This window comes from Capsicum annuum, chromosome 7 (assembly GCF_002878395.1).
Source record: "Capsicum annuum cultivar UCD-10X-F1 chromosome 7, UCD10Xv1.1, whole genome shotgun sequence".
Lineage (NCBI taxonomy): Eukaryota > Viridiplantae > Streptophyta > Magnoliopsida > Solanales > Solanaceae > Capsicum > Capsicum annuum.
In genome coordinates this window covers 214,569,016-214,594,749 of record NC_061117.1, presented here as the reverse complement: position 1 = coordinate 214,594,749, position 25,734 = coordinate 214,569,016, and the positions used below count along the sequence as shown (strand labels likewise).

Genomic DNA, 25,734 nt, shown 5'->3' with positions numbered 1-25,734 from the left:
AAAAGAGGGGAACTCGAAGCCCAACTATTAATCGCCAGAGGTAGAAGTCGTCGGGGGTTGAAGGGAGAAATTTTACAGAACTGTTGGTTGGGAGAGAGCTGAGAGAAGCTGGAAAGAGAGGAGAAAGTGGTTGATTTGGATTGAAGGCGGGTGTGGGTTGGGTTGATTTGTATTTTTGAAAAGATTAGAAAGTTTTGAAAATATTAATCAAGTCCACAATTAACTTAATTAAGTTTCCTAATGATGTTTGACCCTATCTGTTGGTCAATGTCACCAATCCTTCATTCAAGACTTAAAAGACATCTTTCCTTCAATTTTCTCGAGTAAGATATATAAGAAAAATTTAAAAGTTGGAATTCTATTCCATTTCCAATTCTACTTAAATTCAAATTTGAATCTCTTATCAAATTGCTAAAAGATTTTTCTTTATTCTTTCTTATCCATATTTTTTTTCAAATACCATACATATTTATCCTATATAATCTAAAATTGAAATTGAGAGAAATTTTTTAAATCTATTCAAATATTTATAATAGTAAATAATAAAATATTAAAGAAGACTTATTTGTTAGTCTTCTTTATTCATTAATATTCTATTTTTTTCCTACATTTTATTTAATTTTTTCCCTTTACTTTTTTCTTTATTTATTTATTTTTTCTTCATTATTATTAATATTCTATTTTTTCCTACGGTTTCATTTTTTTTCCTTTACTTTCTTTTCTCTCTCTATTTCTTTTATTTGCTTATAAATTATATATATATATATATATATATATTTATACACACACACTAATTTTACCTTTACGTTTTATTTAATTACCTCGGTAATTATTTTGAAAAATCTTATATGCATGATCTTATAGCCTCTTTGTCCATGATAGAAATTCTATATAACAAAAAATAACACAAATTATTACAAATAATAGTAAAATAATCTAAAATCAAACTTTAAATAATATACAAATTGTGTATAGGTCTATTAATGTAGGCATATCTATTTATTATTTCTGGAAAAAGATAAACGTAATATTAGTTGTAAATAATAAAAAAATTAATTAATAACTCAAATCAAGTATAAACAACATACCCAGGTAATTCTTTTGAAAATCTTATATGCATGATCTTTAGCCTCTTTGTGCATGTTAGAAATTCTATATAACGAAAAATAACACAAATTGTTATAAATAATAATAAAATAATATATAATCAAACTTTAAATAATATACTTAATTTTACTTTATATTTTTAAGATAATGAAAATCTTTTTTGTAAAAGGATAATTTATTCAAATTCAAATACTTAATTTTTCAATTCAAAATTTTTATTACAATATTTTTAACTTTGTGTTAAAATATTTTTTAATATCGTCTTAAAAATTTTCACGTGGCTATTTTAATAGCTTGACACGTGACATCTTATCTTGCTTATGATTTGCTTTTATATATATAAATATAGATATATTTGCAAGTAAAATTAAAATAAATAAATAAATTAGAATATCTAAATGTCTATAAATCTATTTTGAAAAACTCCTAATAAAAGTAAATATGTGAATGTGGTACTTATTAGATACAGAAAACAAACAATCATAAATTGCACATAATTGAATTAAATAGAACAAAAAACTGCACAATAAAACAAAGTTTAAAAGGAAGAACAATAATATAAAACACATATTTTTAAAAATTTAAGTTTGTCACCGGCCTATACCAACAAAACTAAGAAGCTAGAACCTATTTCAATTTCAAATTTGAATTTCAAATATCATAGTAATTTGTTAAAAAAAATTAATTTATCATTCTTTCTTATCCTTATTTTTTTAAAATGAGATGCATATTTACCTACTAATTTATATATTTAAATTGAAATAATAATTTAAAAATCAATGAGATTATTGTTGTTATTATTATTATTATTATTATTAAGATGATGATTGGAGCAGGAATATTGTTGTTGGAGCTACTTAAACGCTGGAGTCCCTTCTTCTCAGCGGCTTGGTTCACCAGCCTATTATATGAACGAAAAAAGTATGTTCGATCATGTTTTACTTATTCATAAAGAGGTAGTCTGTTTACCAAAACAGTGTTCCTGCAGCAAGCGCCAGGATATCAGCACAAGAGACAGTTTGAGGGCATTCCTTCTCCAGTACAGATTTAATGTCATCAATGACATCAAATCCACGAGCTGAATTCCTGTTCGAATTTGATCCTTTTTCTGATACACTGGTGCAAAGACAAAGAGAGCTATGAAAATGAATTAAAAAGCTCATGGACGGAGCCATCTTGAAGTTCTAAGCACCTTGCTGCAGAAGAAACTTATTTTGACTATTGAGAGGAAGGCTAGTATATATAAGAGTGAACATATATATTAGAGAGATTATGAAGTTGGAATTCTATTCCAATTCAACTTTCATTTAAATTCAAATTCAAATACAATTATCCGTAAGTTTGTTCTCATTCTTTAGAATTTCATTTCAATTCAATTTTCATTTAAATTCAAATTCAAATATCATTCATCTGTAAGTTTATTGTTCTTCCTTCTACTAAATTTTTTTTCAGATTTGACATGTTTATCTTAAACAAACACACACACATATATATATATTTAAATTTTAAAACTATTAACCACCCTCAAATCTCATGTAATAATTTTAAATTTACCATATTATATATTTTAATGTTATATGCTTAAGAGAATTTTTTCGACATTAATTGCTACCAATACTATTAGGTACTATTATTGCAACTGCGGCTATCACTATAGAGTTTCTATGTTTAAATTAAGATTTATTCAAATAATTTTTATAGTTATCAATAATAAATAAAAAATGAACAGTTTATTACTCATCCTTATGCTTACTATTTTATTATATTTTTTCTCATTTTTTTCAATTATCTTCTTTTCTTTCATTTGACTCATTCTCTAGTTAATACTACTCCTTTTTTTTTTTTGCACGTTTTTCAATTTTTTTCTTTTCTTTTATGTCCTTTCTTTTTTGCCTTTTGTTTGTTTCTTAATTTTTTTATTAGCTTCTCAGCATTTTGCCACGTGGCTTCTTCTCGTTGCTTCATCCTCTACTTTATAATATATATAAAGAACATAACCGATATATGCATAGCATTCTATGTATATATTGAAATTTTTTGTATTACTAGTTTAGTCGCACGTGCCTCACACGTGTAACTTTTAATTATTTAACATTAAATGATTTTATCTATCACGAAGATTTTTTAATGAAGTGCAAAGATAAAAAAAAAAAAAAAAACATAACAAGCAGTTTTGTAAAATAAATAAATTAAGTCCTAACTCTATACAAAGCAAAAACAATATACTCCATCCGTCCCATTTTACTCGTCCCAATTTGACATTGCACATTGATTAAGAAAAATAATTAATAACATGACTACTTTATCATAGTATCCCTATTAAATGATCTTTATATTTTAATTTGGAGAAAAAATAATTAATACTAAGGATAAAAAAGAAAAAAATGTCTTGTCTTGATTAACGAAAAATGAGAAGTAAAATGAAAAATCAAATTAGAAAATTTGGAATGGGTAAAATGGGACGGAGGGAGCATCACAAATAGTAGTAACACATACTATACTAATATTTGAACAACTTCGCAAAAATCAAATCTGTAGATGTAGATGTAGATTTATAGATTTATAGATTTATAGATTTTTTAAATCTTCTTAAAATTGTTAATTTAGAATTCTTTAACAAATAAAAAAATATTGTTTATCATTAATTCTGATAACTTCTAATAAGTAAAGGTTTTATCATAAATATATTTAATTAGTTTTTAACTCTTAAATCTTACAAAAAAAATAGTGAAAAGACGATTTTGTCTAAAATAAAAACTTTTAATGAATGACAAAAAATTCAAACGACATTTTAAAGATCCTTCACACTTTTAATATATACTCACATGTGTTTCACGTCAAGCCTCCAATCGACATGAAATAGATAAAAGAATAAATGATTAAAAAATAACAGTTGACTTTAAATAAAATATAATATTTTTTGTTAAAATAATATCAAAAAATAAGTACGAGGTTACATTGAATATTAGTAATAGTATTTTATGAGTTTTACGTTTATTAATGCTTCTCTCTCTTTAATCATGTTGCCACTATGCACGGGGACGAGCAACTATAGTTGTTACATTCTTGTTCAACAAATAGGACCAAATCAAAGAGAAACGTGAGAAATTATCAAAATCATAGTTCATTGTTAATGTTGATTATGCATGATTCATATATAAACTTCAAAATTATTAATTAAAAAAAAAAGTAAAATAGAAAGAACGACAATAATAATTGTAAGAAGACGACTTAAATCAAAATAAGAGAAAAACGTAGAAGATTATATGAAGAAATAATTTAACCTTTTTTGCTAATTTAATTTCTCCTTTAACTTGATTATATGTTTTTATAATTTTAAAAAGATCCATTCACATAAGGTAGAACATATATACAACTGTAGACGGAAAAAAAGATTAACAAGCTATTTATTAACTAAAAGACATATCAATATTAATTCGGAAAAGAAAAACCCTATAAATATTTTTCTTATTTCTATTCTCATAGATGCAACGTGTGTTGCATGTTTATCTGAAGTTATTTAATACAAAACTTTTAATTGCGAATAATATATTTTAAATGGTACTTATATTTTTACAAAATAAAAATCAAATACAAAAAAGTAATAATTTTTAATTTAAGTTAAATATTCTTGTAAACTTTATGATACTTTAATGATATACTCCATCTTTTGCTTTTACTTGTCACTTTTGATGACACCAATAATTATGCCTAATGAAAGTGTGTACTTTATTTGACAACGAATGCTATAGATAAAAAAGTCTAGCGTATTTGAATATGAATTTTTTTATTAATCTATAGCTAAATTGCTTGTAACTAATTTCTTTTTCTTTTTTTAGTTCTGTACTAATCCACCACCAATTAAAATTCGTGATAAATTTTTCCTCTTAACTTGCATCGATAATTTGTGTTCATTTAATAGTGAAATAACTTAATGTATAAAGAAATATTTCAGCATTACTAATATATCTTATTTATTATTATTCTTATACTCTCTACAAATATAAAAGAAAAATAATATTTTTTTATTGTGTTGGATTAAGAAAATAAAAGTAGAAAGTGGTGCAAGAAAATTTTTACAATAACCTCAGAAGCCACAACAGTGGCATCAATAGCAGCAACATTGTTATCATACACAACAACATCCAGAGACTCAACCTCAGATTGGTACTGTACACCAACTTCTTGCTGGTGGTATTACTGGTGGTTTTAATAAGACTTGTACTGCTCACCTTGCCCACCTTACTATTCTATTCTTTTTAAGGTTTTCTTCTTCTCTTGTCCCCCATAAGTTGATTTTTTAATTTTTTTATTTTTGATTAGATGTCGTCTGAGTCAGCTTTTGTGCATCTCGACTAAATTCATGTGACACTTGCTACCCCCACAAGTTTATTTGTTTTTCTTGTTTCCTTAGTTTCCTTAATTTTGGTTATGCTTTTGAATATGTGTATAGTTTTTTATAATCGTGGTGTTCGGATCAGTTTTTACACACCTGGACTAATTTCATGGGATATCTATCCCCTTCATTTCACAAGTTAGGTAACTCTGTCCATCGAAGCTAGAAAGATGAGAAGAAATTATCTGAGTGTTTTTTGTATGATTTTCTATTATGGACTGTCACTTCATGAGTGCCCTGGATACTTTTATTGGGGTTTATTTCATTCGTTAAGATTTAGATGGAAAATGAAACTAGGATACTTGTGTATCCTTAACTAATTTCACAAAATATTCGTCATTTTTCATCAACAATAGGATACAACAGAAATCACCTAATATTTTTATCTCAATTTGCATTTGAAATCTGATGGTTCTCACCTATTTCATTGATCCCTAAATCATTGACTGCGCTCGAGCTTTAAATTTTAGTACCCTCAATTATGTTAATAGAATGAACAAAGAAAATTCTGTCCAATCATTCTTGTCATCTCAGAACTCCATGTTGTCCTGGGTATACAAGAATCTGTATTTGGCAATAACAATGTCAACACAAGTTCAAGTAAAAACAAAAACACTTATGAAGTTATGCAACACCTTCAACACAAGATCAAAATGATCTTTCAAAAAAGTGCTTTTTTTCAGAAAATTAGATGAAACAGAAAAAGGTCAAGTCCTTCAAATTCACGGAGTGTCCTTAAGTAAATAATTCCCCTCAAGTACCCGAGATTGCGGAATTTTTCTCCCAAAATAAAATGGCCTAACAACCCGACTGTAGTGGTACCTCAAACGATCGGATTCTCTTCGAACTCACTCAACGATTAGATGATCCCATGGTGTATTTCAGAATATAAGAAGCATTTTAATGCAGGAAATTTTTGTATCTAAACCTATGAGAAAATACAGGTATATATAACCATTAGGTGTCCTTTGCGAAAGGTGTCAATGGTTCAATGGAAAGGTGTAACATCTAAACAGTCATACCTTTTCCCCGAAATAGTGTGTCTTTTACTCGAAGAGTTGTGTTCCTTCGAGAAGCTGCATCCATCATTTCTGCATGCAGAAGCATGCACGTTAATCGAGGTTCAAAAACTACAAACAAAAGCTGGTTGGTCTTTTGGACTGTTCAAATAAATTTTGTCCAAAAAGATAGATCTCATTGATCATTTTTTGAATTCGAATTCAAGTCGAGCAACGATGACAGCGCAAGGTACCTCTTGGTTCTTACCTCACTTACAATGTGGGGTAAGTGTTCCTTAATATAAACACTTGAAAGTTTCCTTCTCCCACCAATATAGGAGAAGTGGTAGACTTTTTCATTTTTTAGTACACTTTCCATTTTGAGTGTTATCTCAATTTTTTCCTCCACTTGGTTCCTCTATTTTCCATTCACACTTTAATCTTGAACCCAACACTCCACTCACAAGAAGTCTTTAATGCCTTTCTCAAGCAACTCATAGGTTTAAATAGATAATTACACGAAATGACACATCTAGATATCAAAAAATACTTGTAAATGATGTATGTCTATCTTATACCTTACCTCGGACTCTTTGCAATATAAAACAACACTTGAAAGTTTTTAATATTTTTTTCAATTAATTTTATTTTGTGTCTTTTTGAAATTTGGAAAAAGAAAGTTTCCTTTTCGTGAAATAGTATATGAAAGTCTGATGCGACTTTTTCATTATGAATGCAACTTAATTTTTTTCTTTAAGCTATACAACCAATGAAATTAAAATTAGCGAATTTAATAGCTAAAAGAAATTTTAAAAAAAGGCATAAAGATGATGATTGTGATTTATGAATAAAAAAAAAACATAACTTAAAATAAGAAGAAAACATAGAAGTAGAAGAAGTTGTATATTTATGTTTTATAGAAAATCTTTTCATAAACTTACTTTTTGCAATGATTCTATTATTAATCACCATGCTAGATGATTTTACTAACTGAAATTGAACTACAAACATCCTTATTAATTAATAGCCACACAGCCATATTATGAAGACATAAAACCACAACCTTGCCAGAGTAGTTTATGCAGTACCAGTGCCTCACACCCAATTCAAATAGCAACCACTATATACAACACATACTTATGACTTACTACCATTCACCAAATACAGTTGAAAGTAGTGTTCTACTTTAACCATTTGTGTTAGAATGTGCGCCCTATTAATTTTAATATTTTACTCTACTAGTTGCCTATCTGTGGAACAAGTAAGTAAACATGGTTCACAGAAGTAAAAGCTGAACACAGTGTTTTTACGTGGAAAATACCCAGCTTAAGAAATGTGTAAAAAACCATGACCTGTACCTCTACAGGATTTAACCTCAACTTCACTATAACTCTTGAGCCTCAACAATCAACAATATTACAAGACTTCTTGTAAAACTAGGAATTAAAACTTCTAACTCCTATACTACAAAAACACAAATCTTCCTAAGATAAGTGTTCTCAAGTCTTCAAGTTCCCTAACTTGAAGACACAACTCCTAACCCTGTTTATAGACCACTGAGACTAAAACAATGACTTATTACAACTCAAAGAACCTACCTACTACGAATAGTCTAAGACTTGCTAAGTAAAGGACCAGGTTCTTCTTCAAGTAAGTGAACTGTTTTGCTGATTGTTGATTATCTTATCAGTGCGTAAGTGAAAACTTTGAATCTCGTTTCTTGTATTTAAGTCAACACCTGGTGGAGTCCTTTAGTTGATGTACTCTTCTATCTTCAATAGGACTCCCAGGTAGTTTCACTCTTTTTGTTGTTGTCGCCTCTCTCTCTTCTAGATTGAGTAGAACTCTTCTCCTTTATCTTGTAGAACTCCTTGATCAACTCAACTTCTAAATGATGCAATTATCTTTTCCTTAATCGTAGCATTTGAAACAAATCTGAGTTTCTTTGCTTATCCACTTTTGTCCTAATGCACTGTCCACCTTGTAATAATTTCAACATACAGCTCAGGTGACAGTAGTAGTTTCACTTGTGTGAAACAGCTTGCACAACATGTTTCATTTAATACATCCATCATCAAAACTTTACATTCCCTAACAATTTGAATTAACATATGACCAGAGAACGTTATTAGCAGCTGGACTACTCACAAGGAAAGGGAATAGGAGCCAGAGCAGCACTTTTATCATACATGAATTCTTTTTTCTGAGCCGCATATTCCTTGACTCACTAACACCAAAATTTTGACAACACAGAAAGGTAATAGAACTATCATAAAAATCAGGTCAGATGATCTTTATTGCTTACGTCTTACATTTAAATTCTATTGAATACAGAAAACAACAATACTTTGTTATCATGTCTTAAACGAGTATTTTTTAGCAAAGACAAATTGAACATTTGTCTTTCTATAACACTATAGCTCGATGTCCTCTCTAACACAACTCATTTTGATGGCCACTATAAAATTTCAATTCAGTTACTAAAGCAATATCGATGAGATTAAAGTAGTATGATTTCCTAATTAACTAATTAGAAACAACAACTACACAATAGAGTAAATTATCCCACTGGCTCTTCCACTTTCAAATCATTGCCTCCCTGTCAGTATCTTTTCTTTCATAGCAAAAAGTGTTCTGTCTGACATTAACCTGAACATTGATATATATAATTGCACTTCAGGAACAAAGAAGCAAAATTTGGAGAAACTAATACGCAGAGAAGTAGTTGGCCAGTCATAAGTTTCTAAAGAACAAATGTTGCAGGAGTTAAAAGGTACTCCCTCTGTCCTATTTTATGTGACACCCTTTTACAGAATCACCAACTTGATAAACAACAACAATGGTGGATCCTGAAACATCTATCATCGCCACCAACGTTACCAACATTTCCTTTTAGAAGAAAATCATAGCCAGTACATTTCTAAGTAGGGGTGGGCACGGTATGGTATGGTACGTATTTTAAATTTCGGTACGGTAAATTCGGTTTTTGGTATCTAAAAGAACAATATCATTGTCATACCAAATTAGTTTGGTATGGTTCGGTATTTTTAAATTCGATTTTGATATTTTATGGTACGGTAATTCGGTAACCATACTTTATTTGATTTCGTTTTACATATATTCATATAAAAAAACTATGACTTCAAAGCCTAAAAACGTCTCAATCGTATCAGACTAACAACTATCTTTGTTAATCATCTACACAAAAACAACATTTCAATCACAATTGAGTAATCCAAGATACAAACTCTGAACAACATTATCTAAACTTAAACATAGTACTTCGAAATAATAAGCTTCCCAAAAAATTTATTTCTGAATAAAAGTTACTTTTATGTTCAATTGTCTAATGGATGACATATAAATATATTTAATAATCTTAAATATAATATATTTGAGTTTTATATATTATTAAAAAATTTCAGTGCGGTATATCCATACCACAGTATAAAAAATTTCGATTTCAGTATGATATTCGGTATATACCATACCATGTCCACCCCTACTTCTAAGCTTACAAAAAGATAGAACAGATTTTTAGGGGGACCATTATTTAACATAGTGAAGAATACACTGTGTGTTCTTTATATGACCAATTACAGAAGACAAAAGTTGATGAAGAGGTACGAAAATTTTTCATCACGAAAAAGAAAAACTGTAGTATGTTTCATTTCCAAGGAACTTTCAATATCAGAAACTTAACTCTAATGATCCTTTCAATAGGGAAAATATGAAATTCAAAGACATATATGGTCTATTTGGAAAAAAAATAATTTATTACAGAATCATGATCTGCAGCATTATTCCTCAATAACGTTCTATCATATTCTATTCTTCTCATCATCATAGTAAAGATATTAAGTAAATAAACTATATCTTCATCCTTGTTTCAATGCTCAATTGAAAACATGTCATGCCGACTCTTTTCCATAGAATGACATTGGATATCGTGTTGACGGGAAAGGTCCTCAATAAATATCAGAACATTTGATATCAAAGCCGTCACTTATTGTGTACGATTTTTTATTGAACATTATATGATCTTCGGCAATTTCACTACTCCGCTTTTTCAAAAGTAACTGATTATTTTTTAACTTTCTGGAACTAAACAACATAAGAAGTTTATGAACCTGGATATTGTGTAATCACCAAACCTCTCATCAGGCAGACCAATATGGAACGTAAATCAAAGCAGTAGTATAGGGTCGATGAGCTCGGCATGATTTACTACAGATGTTGTAGGCCAATAACCCATATATGTTTTATTAGGTTCTTTTATGGATTACATCTTGTAGGAACATCATAGAAGGGACCTTTTTTATTTAGGAAAAGTCAGCCAAGTGATTTTATTTGGAAAAGGTTTGTTTGCTATTTTTGGGGGCATAATATGTTGGGCCTTTTTTTTTTTAAGTAGAAAAGGCCAACCAATTTCTTTTTCAAAGGAAAAGTTTGCCTATTTTTAAAAAATGTATTGAAAAAGGTTTTGGCAAAAAAAAAATTGGCGTACCTATTTAATCCTTTTTTTGGAACATATTTGAGACGTAAATGAAAAATTGCCATAAATTCATAAATTTACCTTTATTAGGAAAACTTAGAAATTTATCTTTAATAGGAAAACCTTCTCTATTTATTTTTTAATGCATTTATTATATTCAATATTATAAGGATAATGGTTTAATTGTTGAAGAAAATAATGAAAAGATGATTTTGTCTAAAGCGGAGATTTTTAATGAAGGGCAAAAAGTTCAAATCATTTTTTTAAGGGTCATCACACTTTTAATATATTATAGATTATAGATTATAGAATAGATATAGATTATAAATATAGATTATAGATTATAGATGTTTAGGGAGTTGAAATTTTTTGTAATATTGGAAACATAAGTTGTGTATTTGTATAATTTTTAGTAAATTGAATGCCACGGCAGTTCCAGCCCAAATTATACTGGATCTACTCGTCCACCCGATTTAGGCCCAATTTATCACTAAAGCCCATTTGACATATTATAAGCCCAAATTATACTGGCCCGTGCTATAAATCGTACACACACAGCAATATCATACCTCCTCCAGTTTAGTAAGCAGAGACTTTTTAACATTCAAAATTTGAATATTTTCCCCTTTCATTTACTATAATGTCTGATAAAGATTCAATGAATGCAGTTATTTTGAGAAATTTTTTGTTCCATTTTCCCTAAGCCTCTTCTTGATGAACAAAGTTAAGATTTTTATCCATTTTTTCCAATCATTAGAGTCAAAAAGAACAATTATGTGTGTTGAAATTTGATTAGCCAAGAAATGCTATTCTTGAATTTAGCAATATGAAGGTGTCATTGTACACAGCTGAAACAGCCTACAGGGTAGCAGGTACCTGAGAGAGCGCGGTGCACTAAAGCTCGCACGAAATTCGGGGAAGATACTATTTTCCCTAGACCTTTCTTGATAAAGTTGAAATTTTTATCCACTTTTTTTATTCCTTAAGAGTCAAAAATACAATTTGTGTGATGAAATTTGATTAGGCAAGATTTGGTTTGCTTGAATTATAGCAATATGAAGTTGGCATTGTACTACACAGCTAAAATAGCCTACAGGTTCTGGAGTTCCAAAGCTACATGGGGGTCTCAAGTTAGTGCAAAGAGTAAAATAAAAAGTTGTAGGAGTGAATTCATAGGCAATAAAAAACCTAAAGTGAAGTTAACTGACCAGCAAAAGCAAATCTTGGAAGCAATTTCAAAAGGGAGTTCTATTTTCATTACTGGTTCAGCAGGGACTGGAAAGACCTATTTACTTCAGCATATCATTAGTAAACTTAGCAAGATTCATGGGAAATCTCGAGTTTTCGTTACAGCTTCAACTGGTGTTGCTGCTTGTTCACTCAATGGACAGACCCTTCATTCATTTGCTGGTATTGGACTTGGTGATGCTAGTAATGTGGATTTGCTCTCTAAGGTTACATTGGATAAGAAAGCATATCGTAGATGGAATAAAGCTAGGGCCTTGGTTATCGATGAAATTAGTATGATTAGTGGTGAGGTTTTTGATAATCTTGAGTTCATTGCAAGGAGTATTAGAAGTGAAGAATTAGGCTGTGCGGAGAAGATTTGGGGTGGCATACAGTTAGTTGTGAGTGGAGATTTCTTTCAGCTTCCGCCAGTTATTAGTAACAAGGGACAACAGAAAGAATTTGCTTTTGAAGCAGATTGTTGGAATGCGAGTTTTGATATGCAAATTGAGCTTAAAACTATCTTTAGGCAATCAGATGCACAGCTTATAAAACTGCTGCAGGGGATTAGGAAAGGGAAGTATGATTCAGAGGATTTGAAAGTATTGGATCAGTGTTGCTCAAATGTGGAGCCAGATTCTTCAGCTGTTCAGCTTTACCCAAGGATTGAGGATGTGAATAGAGTGAATGCTGAACGACTCGACTATTTAGATGAGGTACTGTTTCATTATCAAGCTCTTGATAGTGGTAAAGATCCTTGGAAGAAGCAGCTTAAGAATGGAATTGCACCTGAGTTGTTAAAATTGTGTAGAGGATCTAGGGTGCTTTTGACAAAGAACATTGATGTTATTAGTGGACTTGTGAATGGTGCTACTGGTACAATCTTAGATTTTGTTGTTGTTCAAGAAACTCATAAATTATATGACCGTGAGATTTCTGATATTTGCGGAAATGGTAACTTTCTACCTGTTGTTAGATTTGATTCTGGGCAAGAACTGATGATTGGTCTAGAAAGATGGTATGTAATGGAGGGAGATCAAGCTGTTGCAATGCGAAAGCAAATTCCCCTCATATTGGCTTGGGCTCTAAGCATTCATAAATGTCAAGGGATGACTCTAAACAACCTCCATACAGACCTCTACCGAGTTTTTGGCTTTGGGATGGTATATGTTGCTCTTTCGCGTGTTAAAAGCTTGGATGGCCTTCATCTAGTCAATTTCAATCCATCAAAGATCAAGGCAAACCCCAAGGTTTTGAAGTTCTATGAAAGATTGTCTGGTGAAAAAGATGAACAAAAAGAAGACGGTGTAACTGATGAAATCTAAATTTGGAAGTCTGATGTAAACCTTGAGTAATGGTAGTAGAACTCAGAGAAGCTTCTTTTGATGATCCAAAAAAAATGGATCCGACTCAGGTTATCCGCTTCTCATTTTATTGTACTCTATTAATTTTGTTCATGTTTCATTATGCTAGAGTTGCCTGTTGACAAGTTTTGGGCTAAAATAGCTTAGGCGCGGGAGGATACACACTATAGAGTATAGAGTGTCATCCATTTGCAAATTTTGCAATACTGCATATTTGCACTACGAATAGCTGTGAGGGTCATCGGTCATGTGTCTTGAGTGATAATGGAAGAAGCAAAATCCTTTCTTTAAAACAAGCAAAAAAAGAGACAAATCCATTCTTCATTATGAAAGAAGAAAGACGGAACAGAGATCATAATAGCAATCCAGGAAGACACAAGAAAGATAGTACAACATTTGGTTGTGCAAACAGGGAATTGAGTTCATCATTGCCATCAGGTGGCAGATTTGTTTGGCCAAGCACGAACCCCTTAAATTTACAGAAAATATGAGGATTTTTTCCTATCATAAGAACCTTCTTTAAACTTCATAAGATGCAATGAACCGTGTTTGAGATTTTGTCTATTTAATCCCAAGAACACATGAAGTATCACAAAGATGTAAAGAATGGCTATACCCATCCTTTACACAGATTACGTGTATTCACATATTTCTGTATAGCTTGATAATTACGAATTAAGCTGTCATTCAGCTAGAACGGGTTCCTGATCCACGTCAACCTTCTGTACTGTGGATCTAGACTCTGGTACAACCAATTAGGTACTTTGGATGAAAGAATTTCGTGGTCTAACATGTTTTATTGCCAAGTTCCCTTGCCAGCACTTGCTCAGGTACCAGTAACTGAATGCAGTCGTATGATATGGTTCTTGCTGTCAAAGCGTCTGCCTATGATATCATCATAGTATGAAACTATTCTTATTTGGATGGTTACTCTAAGCACTCAGCTCATATATGAACTTATTGAAAGCTCAAACCAAGTTGAATAATGTGTTCGGTATGATGTAAAATCTTTCATGCAAATTTGTACTTTGAAACTAATCTCTACATTATATTTGGTGTTGACTGATTATGAAAATACTACTCCCTTCAGTTCATTTTGTTTGTCTGATTTTAACTTTGCACAGAGAAAGTGAAATGACTTTTGAATCTACAGGTCTTAAATTAAAAATACGTCAAATGTACTAAGATATCCTTTAATCTTGTGATCTTAAAATGCCCCGGGAAAAGTTGGAATTAAAGAGACATTTAAAAAAAAACGATTAAAAAGAAAAGTAAGACAAACAATTTAACATGAAAGGAGTAACGTTGAGGCTATGAGAATGTTTTCTTTTGTTATATTTTGAGTGCATACCGATTGACTTTTTTGATTGCGTTTTGACACAATCTGGACCAGACTAATTTCAATGGTTAACATTTCTGATTGCGTTTTGATTAAAGAATTACAATTGCAGGTAAGTGGACAGGCAATTGCCCTAACCACATAAAACAAAGTTTATCATAATTAACATATAATAACTCACGAAAGAAGGAATTAAAAGCATGCACAATAAGAATTGATAAAAAATGTAACTGCAAGTCTGCAACAAAGCACTTCTCATCAGACGCATAGGCAAGATGAGTGATTCTTTGAATTCGATTGATCAAACTTCAAGATGGCCTCAAGATTCTGAAACATTTAAGTACCTTTGCCTGCAAGTGACACAATCAGAGCTGAGAAAGTGGTCATGGAGCTGAGACAATGAGTCAACAAAAGCATGGAAGCAGTTGCAGAAAAATAAATGATAGGACAAATGTACAAAATCTTGGTTGAAGAAACCTAAGTTGACTACATTGGGCAATGAGTGAAGCCAAAATATATTTTAGTAGTTCATTCAAAGATAATTTTAAAGAAGGGCACAATGATAAGAGTTGTCACTGTGTAACTAGTAGGTCATCGGTTTAAGCTATGGAAACAACCTCTAACCAAAATGCAAGGTAAGGTTGTGTACACAATATACCCAAGATGGTCCAGCCCTTCCCTGGATCCAATCAGAGCTTGGTGCACAGGATTATCCTTCGGTTCCAATATAATTTAAGACAGTATAAAGAGAAACAACATTCCTCATTTGTTTCAATCACAAATAAGGGCAAGCATTGATCACAAATTTCCTTGAAGAGGCTACGGAGGATTGGCAACATGATTTTCATCACCTTCTGTCCCCAAAGCTTCTACCTGAATGGAGAGTGTGGTATGGATCAATGATCAGCACTTCATTCAATTGACAACTTACTGATATTCCTTCAAGGACTAAACCTCATTTGGAAGTTCCCTATCAAGACTAATGTGCATACTCACTACTAAGTTCTCACCCCCTATATATCTATTACTTACACTTCCATTTTGGAATTTATGTCTGTCATTCAGATTTATGCAACAAAGTACACATACATTACTGGGGATGAGTTGAGAGAGATTTGTACCTTCCAACGTCTTCTATGCAAAAGAATACGGTTGATCTCTTCCAACCTGATAATTATTTGTTGAAAAGTTGGTCTTCTTGATGGTTGCTCCTCCCAGCAATCCTCAATTAACCTGTTGAAATAGTCACTTTAAATTACCATTGAAAGAAACTCAGAGAAACACTGGGACTTACTCTCGAAGTCCATGAGCATAAAGCTTTTGTGAAGCTTCAAAGGGAGGGCGTTCATTTGCAACGTATGCTTTGGCCACTTCAATTTCCTGCTTCGTGGAAAATGGTGGGCAGCCTTCAATCATCTGCAGAATGGAAACAAAAAATAAGGCATATAAATAAATGTCTACAATTATATTCCGATAAATATTAAGAGACTTACAAACATGTTGGAACAGTCGGGGAAATTTGAGTGAATGCATAAGGTAGAATAAGCATAAATTTGCAAGAACTAAGAATAGGAGACAGTATATGGCAATACTATCTTTTCAGATACAACTAATACCAACTACAAAATAGGGTGGACCTCGTTGATTTTCCTTTTTCCTCCATAAGCTGAGATCTAGAACGCATACATAACAACCTGTTGGCGGCATATCAGTCTTATATCATGCCCATTAGCACACATTACATATCAGAGTGCAGTTACACAAGTAAAAAACAGAATTGCATCTCCAAAGCAAGAAGTGATATCCAGCCAGCAACAAACAAATGAGCATTTATTCATCCAGAGAGGGCACAACTGGAGAACCTTGTTCAGTAGTTGATGCAAGAGAGGAAGGAACAAAGAAAAGAAGAGCTCACCTCCTCCAATATCAAAGCAAATGAGAAAACATCCACCTTGGTATCATACTCCTCATGCTTAAGAACTTCTGGAGCAACATATCTCCCTGTAACCAAGGTCAATTCAACTTTCTATTTTCTTAAACTAAAACACTAGAATTTTATATAACACCAAGTATGCACATAAGGAACAATAGTTCTACCATAATTAAATAGGAATATTATCAACTAAAAGTTGAGGCAACAATTACTTATGCATACCTTTTTCTGAAATAAACTTCATAATTATCCTCCTCAAATTTTATTGCCAAATGTTTAAGGAACAAAAACATAGGAGTAACTAAAAAATGACAACAAAATAAGCAGATATGGATCATTAGCGTGAATATATTTCTTTGATGACATAAAATGCTGGGATACACTCACATGAATCCTCTTGACGCATAAATGGTCCATCTTCCTTGACAGTTTTGGTAAATTTCATCAACTTACTAAGTCCAAAATCTGCAACTTTCAGATGTCCAGAATCATCCCGTAATATGTTTCTGCCATTTCACTCAGAAATTAAAAGCTTCCAGACATTTGAAAGGCTTACTTCAGCCACGAAAGAACCAAACAAAGCACGTGACTAGGAAACAGCTAGCAAGACTACAACATACTCGGGCTCCAGGTCTCGATGAATTATTGCTTCAGGTTTATGCTCATGCAAGTAGTTCATTCCTCTGCAAAATGCATATAAATATGACTGTAAGAGACACAACGCGAAAATAGCAAAGACAATTTTGGATTTCCCTACATATTTCTGCACGCAGCTTCTTCTGCAACTGATAACGAAGTTAGCCATTGTTTTGCATTCTAATGGAGATTTATAATCATTATGGAGCCCCCAAAGGCCAGGACTGTACTATTGAGATCACCAACATTGAATAACCTATAACCTAATCTTGAAAAAATGCAAATGCATAAAGAGATACAAAATGAAATTAACAGTTCCAAATTATAAACAGAACTACCGGCTTGATACTCAAGTCATTCCCAAGAGACGAAGTTTAAGGCATCTTGAGTCTACAATTCAAGGAAATAGTGAAATCGATGAGTACACATCGTATTGAAGAGTGGTGGATGAATTGAAAGCTCGCAACTAATATCTTGTGTGAAAAGAATGTACATCCAAGAATAAAGGTAAGTTTTATAAAGTGGTTGCTAGAATAACTATGTTACATGGTGTTGGCCGCTTAAGAACTCGCACGCCCAGAAGAATAAAGTAGCAAAATTGAGGATGTTGAGATGAATGTGCGGGCATACTAGAAGAGCTAGGATTAGAAATGAGGATATTCTAAACAAGGTGGGAGTGACCTATGTGGTGGATAAGATGAGGAAAGCGAGATTGAGATGGTTCGGACATTTGAAGAAGAGATGCACATATTCCCCAGTGAGGAAGTGTGAGAAGTTGACTATGGTGAATCTAAGGAGAGATTGAGATAGACCGAAGAAGTATTTGGGAGAGATGATTAGACAGGACAAGACATATCTACAGCATACCAAGGACATGAACCTAGATAAGAAGATATGGAGGTCAAGGATTATGGTAGAAGGTGAATAAGTAGTCGTGCGTCGTCTAATTTCCCTAATCAGTATTCCCGTTATTTTTCTCCCACTTTCTTATTCTTCGATTTTATTATTACCTATTGTTTCCTTTGCTTAGGTTATTGTATTAGTTATCTGTTGTTGCTACTGTTCTTTTCTCTATTATTTCCAATATGTCTTCTTCTCTACTGTATTTCTACCATACCTGTTTTGATATGCTTTACTTGAGCAGAGGGTCTATCGAAAACAACCTCTCTACCTTTACAAGGTAGGGCAGGCTGCATAAACACCACCCTCCCCAAAACCCACTTGTGAGATTTCACTGATTATGTTGTTGTTGTTGTTGTTGTAACTAGAAATCTGCAGTTGGTCCTCCTACATTAATGACTGTTTACCTACGAATCCTTAGGCAAATTCAAGCACCTGATGAAAAGTGTGTAATATTTCATTAGATTCTCCGGTGCAAATTCAGACGATCAGCCAGTAAACTCACCTTGCAATATCCAGTGCAAGCTTCAGAGCCATTATTGGCTTTAATGCACCTTTTTGTTTCAGGAATGCACGAAGATCTCCCTACATTAAGACCAGAATCAACAGGATACTTTGGATTGTAGGGTACTCCAATGGCTTTCTCTATGACTTCAATAGATTTTTTTGACATCAAGAATGGAGAAAATATTTTCTTTGATCAACAAACAAAACAGAAGCATGGCTTTGACGATGAAATATATATGCAAGTTGTTAACACCATTCTATTTAGTAATTTATTGATGATTAACCATCAATTATATTGATTTGGATGCACGCTGCATTATCGTTCTTGATTTGATTTGGTGAGAATTTCATAGTATTTTAAGCACAAAAACTTCTTGACTTTGTGACGTCATAGCAACATTCCGACTCCAGGAAGCAGAAGTAGTTCGCTTAATCAAATTACCTTAGGAAGATACTCTGTAATGATCATCATCGGGCTACTCTGTGTCACAGCGCCAAGAAATTGGACTACATTTGGGTGGCGTATTTTCTGTAGTAAGGCAAGCTCATCCCTAAATGCCTTGCTGAAAACCAGTAAGAAAACAAAGAAAAGAGTGCTTAGTAATGGAAATGAAATGTCAAATGAGGAAAGTTCTAATTCAAACATCATTGATAGCCTATGACCAACCCACACTTTATCATCGTCGGTGAACAATTCTTCACCAAGTTTCTTAACAGCAACCTTAGTTCCACGCCATAGAGCAACACAAAACGTACCCTACAACCATACATTAAAAAATTGAAGATATGAAATGAAAACATATTGCAGATACTTCATCAACACCAAAATTCTTGATCTACTTACCGGTAGCATGACTCACTACTTGGAAACATTCTCTTGAATCACAAATTTTTCCTTCTTCAGAAGGTTAAGGTAATAAATTTGACTCACTTTATGTTATCTGAATGTTGAATTAGCATCTTTGTGACTAGCTATCCCATGTCTTCACATTTCCAAACTATATTTTAAACCTTATCTTGAAACGTATGTGCAGTTGAAATTAGGTCATATATGTTGCAATGGATGACTACCATTTGGAACGGGTAAGGTAACCTAAAGAACAGTGCCTGCCAAAGAGTTGTGGCAGGTTGATCAACTAAGAAAAACAAAGGGGAAATAGAGCTTTGGAATAACCTCAAAAACCATGTTAGTATACTTGTGAATACCCTTCCAAAAGATCGACAATAAATCAGCGGATATCTAATGTGATAACACCACAGAAATAACAAAAGAGAAACATGTATCCAATGATTAATAAGCATAATTATCAAGCCAAAGAGAAAAAGTTGCTACCTTTGTTATGTTGACACTCTTACTAAAATCAAGTTCTCTTGGATCAATTTCATACTCTGGAATTTCATGAGCATTTTCTACGTGCATGGGAGCCATCTAAAACAGCCAGTAAAACAGAAAAAGTTAATGCTTATACCATTGTGAAATTAGATCTGACAATCTAGTTGTTGACACATACCGCAGGTTTTGCTCCGTGCAATTCTAAAAGCTTGACTACATCCGTATTCTTGTAATATATTGCATCTGCAAGAGGCTATTTAATCAAACTTTGTCACCACACTATTGTGAGTAGCCCAGAATAGACGTCAAGATAACTGCACACATGTTTCCACATTATAGACATCAATGTACAACTTGGAAACTAACTCCATTCACGCGGAAGTCATGATACTAATGATTAAACAATTAAGGCTTTGCAAATCTTCTCCAGTAACTGATGCATTCCTTCGTCTAAATTCATATCATGGTCTTCCCATTTGGAAACCAAAATATTGTTCTTTCTTATACAACTGTCATTAATTAAACTACAGTAAACTATATCGGATGTGATCGATCAGACTAATTTTTCAACTCTTACTCTAATATCTTTTACTGTTACTAAAATAACATGTAAGTCATATTAACCTTGGCTTGTGATTTATTTGGCTTGGAAACACTTCTTGAAAGCTCACCAAACGAGCTCCATCTATCCAAAAGAAGTTTAACAAGATCATTGGAATCAATCCATACTTTTCCTTGCTCCAATACACCCCATCTATGCAGAAATATGCGATAATAGCAGAGTCAAACATATACAAAAAATCAACAGCTTCTTGTAGAAATGTTTAAATGACAAATGGTTTGAAGTGTTAAAACTAGACTCGAAGAGCTTTAATTTGATAGGTAATTCTTAACACAAATCTTTATAATTATTGCGGATGTGTTAGTTCGGGTGGGAAAATTTAGTTTCCCTATTGATTTCATTACGAGGAACAAAAATGTTGGTAAATCACTTGTCCAACCATGATGAGGAAAATGGGATGGAAGTATTTCCAAGATATCATATTAGCCAAAAGATGCTTTTAAGCTACTGATTTGACCAGCTTTTAGACTATATACCACATACTTTCGCTTTCACTTGTAACATTTTCAGAGTTAATTTTACCAATTTTTAGAGCTAAATGGGATTAAATTAATTTAATATTTCAAATTAAAATTTAGATATTTGTAACTATATAAAAAATAATATAAATATCAATATTTTTCATATGAACATAATAAAAGAAAGGATAAGGCACATGTACTCTCCAACTATACCAAATTTCCAGTGATACGCACGAGAATACTATTACCTCTGAACTATTTTTTGTATTGATTTAATAGTCAGGTCAGCACAAAATATAAAAAAATTAGTTTAGGGTAATAGGAACAGCGTGTCGGTGAGATTTCGGATATAGTTTGGATACTTGTGCCTTAGTAACAAAAAAATTCTATCTTTGGTCAAAGTAGGTGCAGTTTAACTCCCAAAAAACAAAACTCAGATAAAAATACAACTGCACAAGTCAGAGAGAGATTGATGGCTAATTACACAACAAGAGTGAAGTATACCGTGCTGCCCCAGCGATCCATGGCATCCACCTGAGCGCCATTTTTGAGCAGAAAATCAACAACATCAGCATTGCCTTGGCAAGCAGCAATATGCAATGCAGTCCTTCCATCGATATCCGTGTACTTCACACTCGTCCCGGAGTCCAAAAGTTCCTTCATACCTTCCAAATCACCGTCGTTAGTCATGTACATTAACCTCAAACCGGAATCAATACCTCCGTCGACTTCATGGCTAGCTGTAAATGAATCGGAAACGATGTGTTTCTCCGGCGCCAATGATGATTGTCTGCCTAACGGAAACCTGGACTGTGAATTTGACTCCATGTAGAAAACGAAAACTTCCAGCTGTTTTCGCAATTTTACTTCGAGAACATTCTAGAAAAATCTCTGCTTTCTTTGTAGAAGTGTACGTGAAGGAATGTGAAAGGAATAAATAAAACAAGAGTAAGAAGTAAAGGAGAAAATTTGGATGATGCGAGTTTGAATTTTTGTTGAGAAGCATAAAGGAAAAAGTACAAGAATAAGACAACTGCTTTATTTTATTAAAGTGATAAAGTTGGACAAGGGCCCTACGTTCAATTTTATTTAAACAAAGGCCATACATTATCTTTTGAAAGCCGACCCGACTCCAACCCTCCACCCACCCACTCAAGACTTGACCCTCACTAAAGACTAAAACCCAGCCCCGCCCTCGACTGGAGACTCGAATCCCAACTCGATCTTGAATCGAGATTCAAGACTGAACTTGTCCTCAATTCATACTCAAAACTTGACTTGGGACCTGAGGCTCGGGACCCTTCCCTCGATCTAAGACTCGAGCTTAATTATCGATTTGAGACTCAAAATCTTACCTTGATCCTAAATCGAGATTCAAGACCCGACCTCAATTGTCGTCTTGAGACCTGAACCCCAACGCTAATCGGAGACTAAAGCTCGACCTCGATTCAAATTTGAACTCGAGACCCGACCTGAAACTCAAGACTCGACCTAAGATAAAAATTGATTATAATTTAGAACTAAATTAGGTAAGGTGACAAACTAGCAATCATTTTAAATGGATAATGCTAGAATGAGTTACAATTTTGCCAAGTTTACATTATCTTGAGTCCAATCTATAGAAATATGGGCAAGTTGAGCGGGTTTTTTATTTTTTGACTCAATTTGACACCTCTAGTTTGAATCATGATCTCTTGCAAAAATGCATGATAAAGCTCACGCAATAGAATTTTAAGGTTTGATTTTTCACCCAACTTTATTTATAGCACTAGAGGAGCATGGCTCGTGTCAGGGCGGATCCAACATTAAGATATTTATTTATCTTTTCAATCTTAATATATTTGAATAAAAAAATTTAATAAAAAGATTGCATATGTTTTCTAGGATTCATCCGGATCTAGCATGAGTTCAACATATGTTATTTTAATACGTATTTAGATAATTTAAGTTGTTAACTATTTTAATTTATAATATTTTTTATGTAATTTTCAAATTAATATCCGTTACTTTTCTTGTCCAAATTATTGTGGCATTGATAGTCAATTATATTTTAAAAATAATTTAAATTTTTAATTATTGTGATTTATAATACTTTTCTTCTATTCCAATTTTAGTGACACTAATATAATTTAAAGAGCCGACCAAATATTTATATCTTTTAAATTTTTTAAGTTGTTGATTATTGTGATTTCTAGTATTTTTCATGTAATTTTTTTGAAATATATAACACATTATTTTTTTTTAGATATTTTAAGTTGTTAACAATTGTAATTTATAATACTGTTTATGTTAATTTTTAAATAATATACGTTACTCTCCTTGTTTGGAGTTTTGTGTCGACAATAGCCAATTATATTTTTTAAATAATTTAAATTTCTGATCATTGTGATTTTTAATATTTTTCTATCTCAACTTATGTGGCGCAATGCTTAAATAGCCATAATAATTAATTAGGGGTGATATAGTAAAATCATGACTAAAGCAGCTGAAGCAGAAATCAGTCAATTTTTTTTTAAAAAATTGTTAATTATTGTTATTTATAATACTTTTTATTTCATTTTCAAATAATAAATGTTGCTTTTTATTTTCTTCTGTCCCGTCCCAATTTATGTGGCATTAATATAATTTTGATAGTAAATTAAATATTTTATGTTGACATATCATTTTGTTATTCTTATTTTTCTAATACATAAATGACTCATAATAAGGAATGATACAGTAAAATCATCGTTCGAAAGACGAAAATTTATTTAAAACATTAAGAGTTAATTTCGCATTTTATGTCTATTTTATCTTTATTAAATATTATTTATTTTCTTAATACCTAGATAAATCATAATAATTAATTAAGAGCGACTAATTATGTTATTACTATAAAAATTAATATAATTTTATCACATTCAATAGTAATCATCTATAATTCACCGAAATAGTATATTAATTAAATACGGGATGCTACATTTGCATATGCAAAATATGATAATATTAAACATTATTGGATAGTGCATTATATTGATTTTCACAATAATAAAATTTTACTATATATATTTTTTATTTCTTTTTAACTTGATAAATATTGACCCAACACAAATTCTAAGAAAATATTCATCAGTAATTTATTTTATTAAATTAAATTTATTAATTTTTTACTTTAAAAATTTAAAGTTAAGTTTAAATATTAGTATTTCTATATAAGAAAAAAATAATTTTAAAATTTAAATTTAATTAAATAAATAAATAAATAAAAAGATTGATTTTCTATATAAAAGTCAATTTAAATAATAAAATTGATTTATTTTAAATATTTAGTTGCAATTAATTAAGATAATTTTTTATTTTGTCATGATTTATGCTGTACCGATTAAATTTTGAGAGTTGAATAGAACTTTTATCTTTTTTTAAAAAAGTATTTTAACTTGTTAATTATTGTGATTTATAATAATTTTTACCTACTTATCAAATAATATATTTACTCCTTGTGTCCCAATTTATGTGGCTTCGATACAATTTTGAGAGTCAACTAAAATTTTTATATATCTTTTAAATATTTTAAGTTGTTAATTATTATGATTTTCAGTACTTTTTTTTATCTCAATTCATGTGGCATTGCTAAAATAATGAGAGTCAATAAAACTTCTATATGTGGTAACAAATTATTGTGATTTGTGGTAACAAATTAGTTTTGAACATGATAGCTAATTAAATAAATATTTTTTTTTTTACTTCCAATTTGTAGTTATAGTTAATTCATATAAATTAATAGAATATATTAAATATTTAAATCATTATGATAGAACAATAAGATTATTATATATTGGGGCATGATATGTAATTAAGTGGGAGTAGAGGATTTTTTTGGTAAGAGTCGACAAAATTTCTGTATGTCTTTTAAATATTTTAAGTTATTAATTATTGTGATTTGTGGTAACAAATTAGTTTTGAACATGATAGATAATTAAATAAATAAATAAAAATTACTTTCAATATGTAGTTATAGTTAATTAATAGAAATTAATAGAATATATTAAATATTTAAACCACTATGATGAAATAATAAAATTATTATATATTGGGGCATGATATGTAATTAAGTGGAAGTAGTTAATTTTTTGGTGATTGCAAGAGGTGGTCGACCTCTTCTATATAATAGAAATAAGAGAAAATACATAATTACCCCACTGATGTTGACCGAGATTTTTAAAAAGACACCTAAACTTTAACTTCGACCTATTACCCCACGATTCTTCTTTATTTCATTGCAAACACACCATTTTGACCCCCTGCGTGTACACACGCTCCATAGATGCGTGAAAGGGCTCAAATTTGATTTTCTTGACCAATAAAAATGTGCAACGTGTAAATAATTAATATATAATTTATATATATTTTTTAAAACGAAAAAATTTAATATTTATT

General features: G+C 31.3%; 2 protein-coding genes across 6 annotated transcripts; one reads left to right on the top strand and one right to left on the bottom strand.

The window, feature by feature from the left end:
* The first annotated feature begins 12,051 nt into the window (after positions 1 to 12,051).
* LOC107877352 (ATP-dependent DNA helicase PIF1) lies at positions 12,052 to 13,548 on the top strand. The gene has a single exon (XM_047394156.1). It carries the CDS (start codon positions 12,052 to 12,054, stop codon positions 13,546 to 13,548), a length of 1,497 nt encoding a protein of 498 aa, XP_047250112.1.
* A 1,424-nt stretch (positions 13,549 to 14,972) lies between these two features.
* LOC107878472 (integrin-linked protein kinase 1) lies at positions 14,973 to 22,805 on the bottom strand. Of its 5 annotated transcripts, none has more exons than XM_016725476.2 (12): positions 21,823 to 22,780; positions 20,414 to 20,488; positions 20,236 to 20,331; positions 19,574 to 19,659; positions 19,345 to 19,465; positions 18,901 to 18,980; positions 17,480 to 17,542; positions 17,247 to 17,365; positions 16,842 to 16,927; positions 16,221 to 16,342; positions 16,048 to 16,159; positions 14,973 to 15,276 (listed from the first exon to the last, which is right to left on the bottom strand). In XM_016725476.2, exons 1-12 carry the CDS (start codon positions 22,144 to 22,146, stop codon positions 15,235 to 15,237), a joined length of 1,326 nt encoding a protein of 441 aa, XP_016580962.2. In that variant the 5' UTR covers positions 22,147 to 22,780; the 3' UTR covers positions 14,973 to 15,234. The 5 variants fall into 5 exon arrangements, with proteins under 5 accessions (XP_016580962.2, XP_047271423.1, XP_047271424.1 ...); XM_047415468.1 differs by lacking the exon at positions 14,973 to 15,276 and adding exons at positions 15,314 to 15,799; positions 20,860 to 20,989 and having other exon boundaries at positions 19,345 to 19,659; positions 21,823 to 22,805; XM_016725474.2 differs by lacking the exon at positions 14,973 to 15,276 and adding an exon at positions 15,322 to 15,799 and having other exon boundaries at positions 21,823 to 22,789.
* Between the last annotated feature and the right edge of the window lie 2,929 nt (positions 22,806 to 25,734).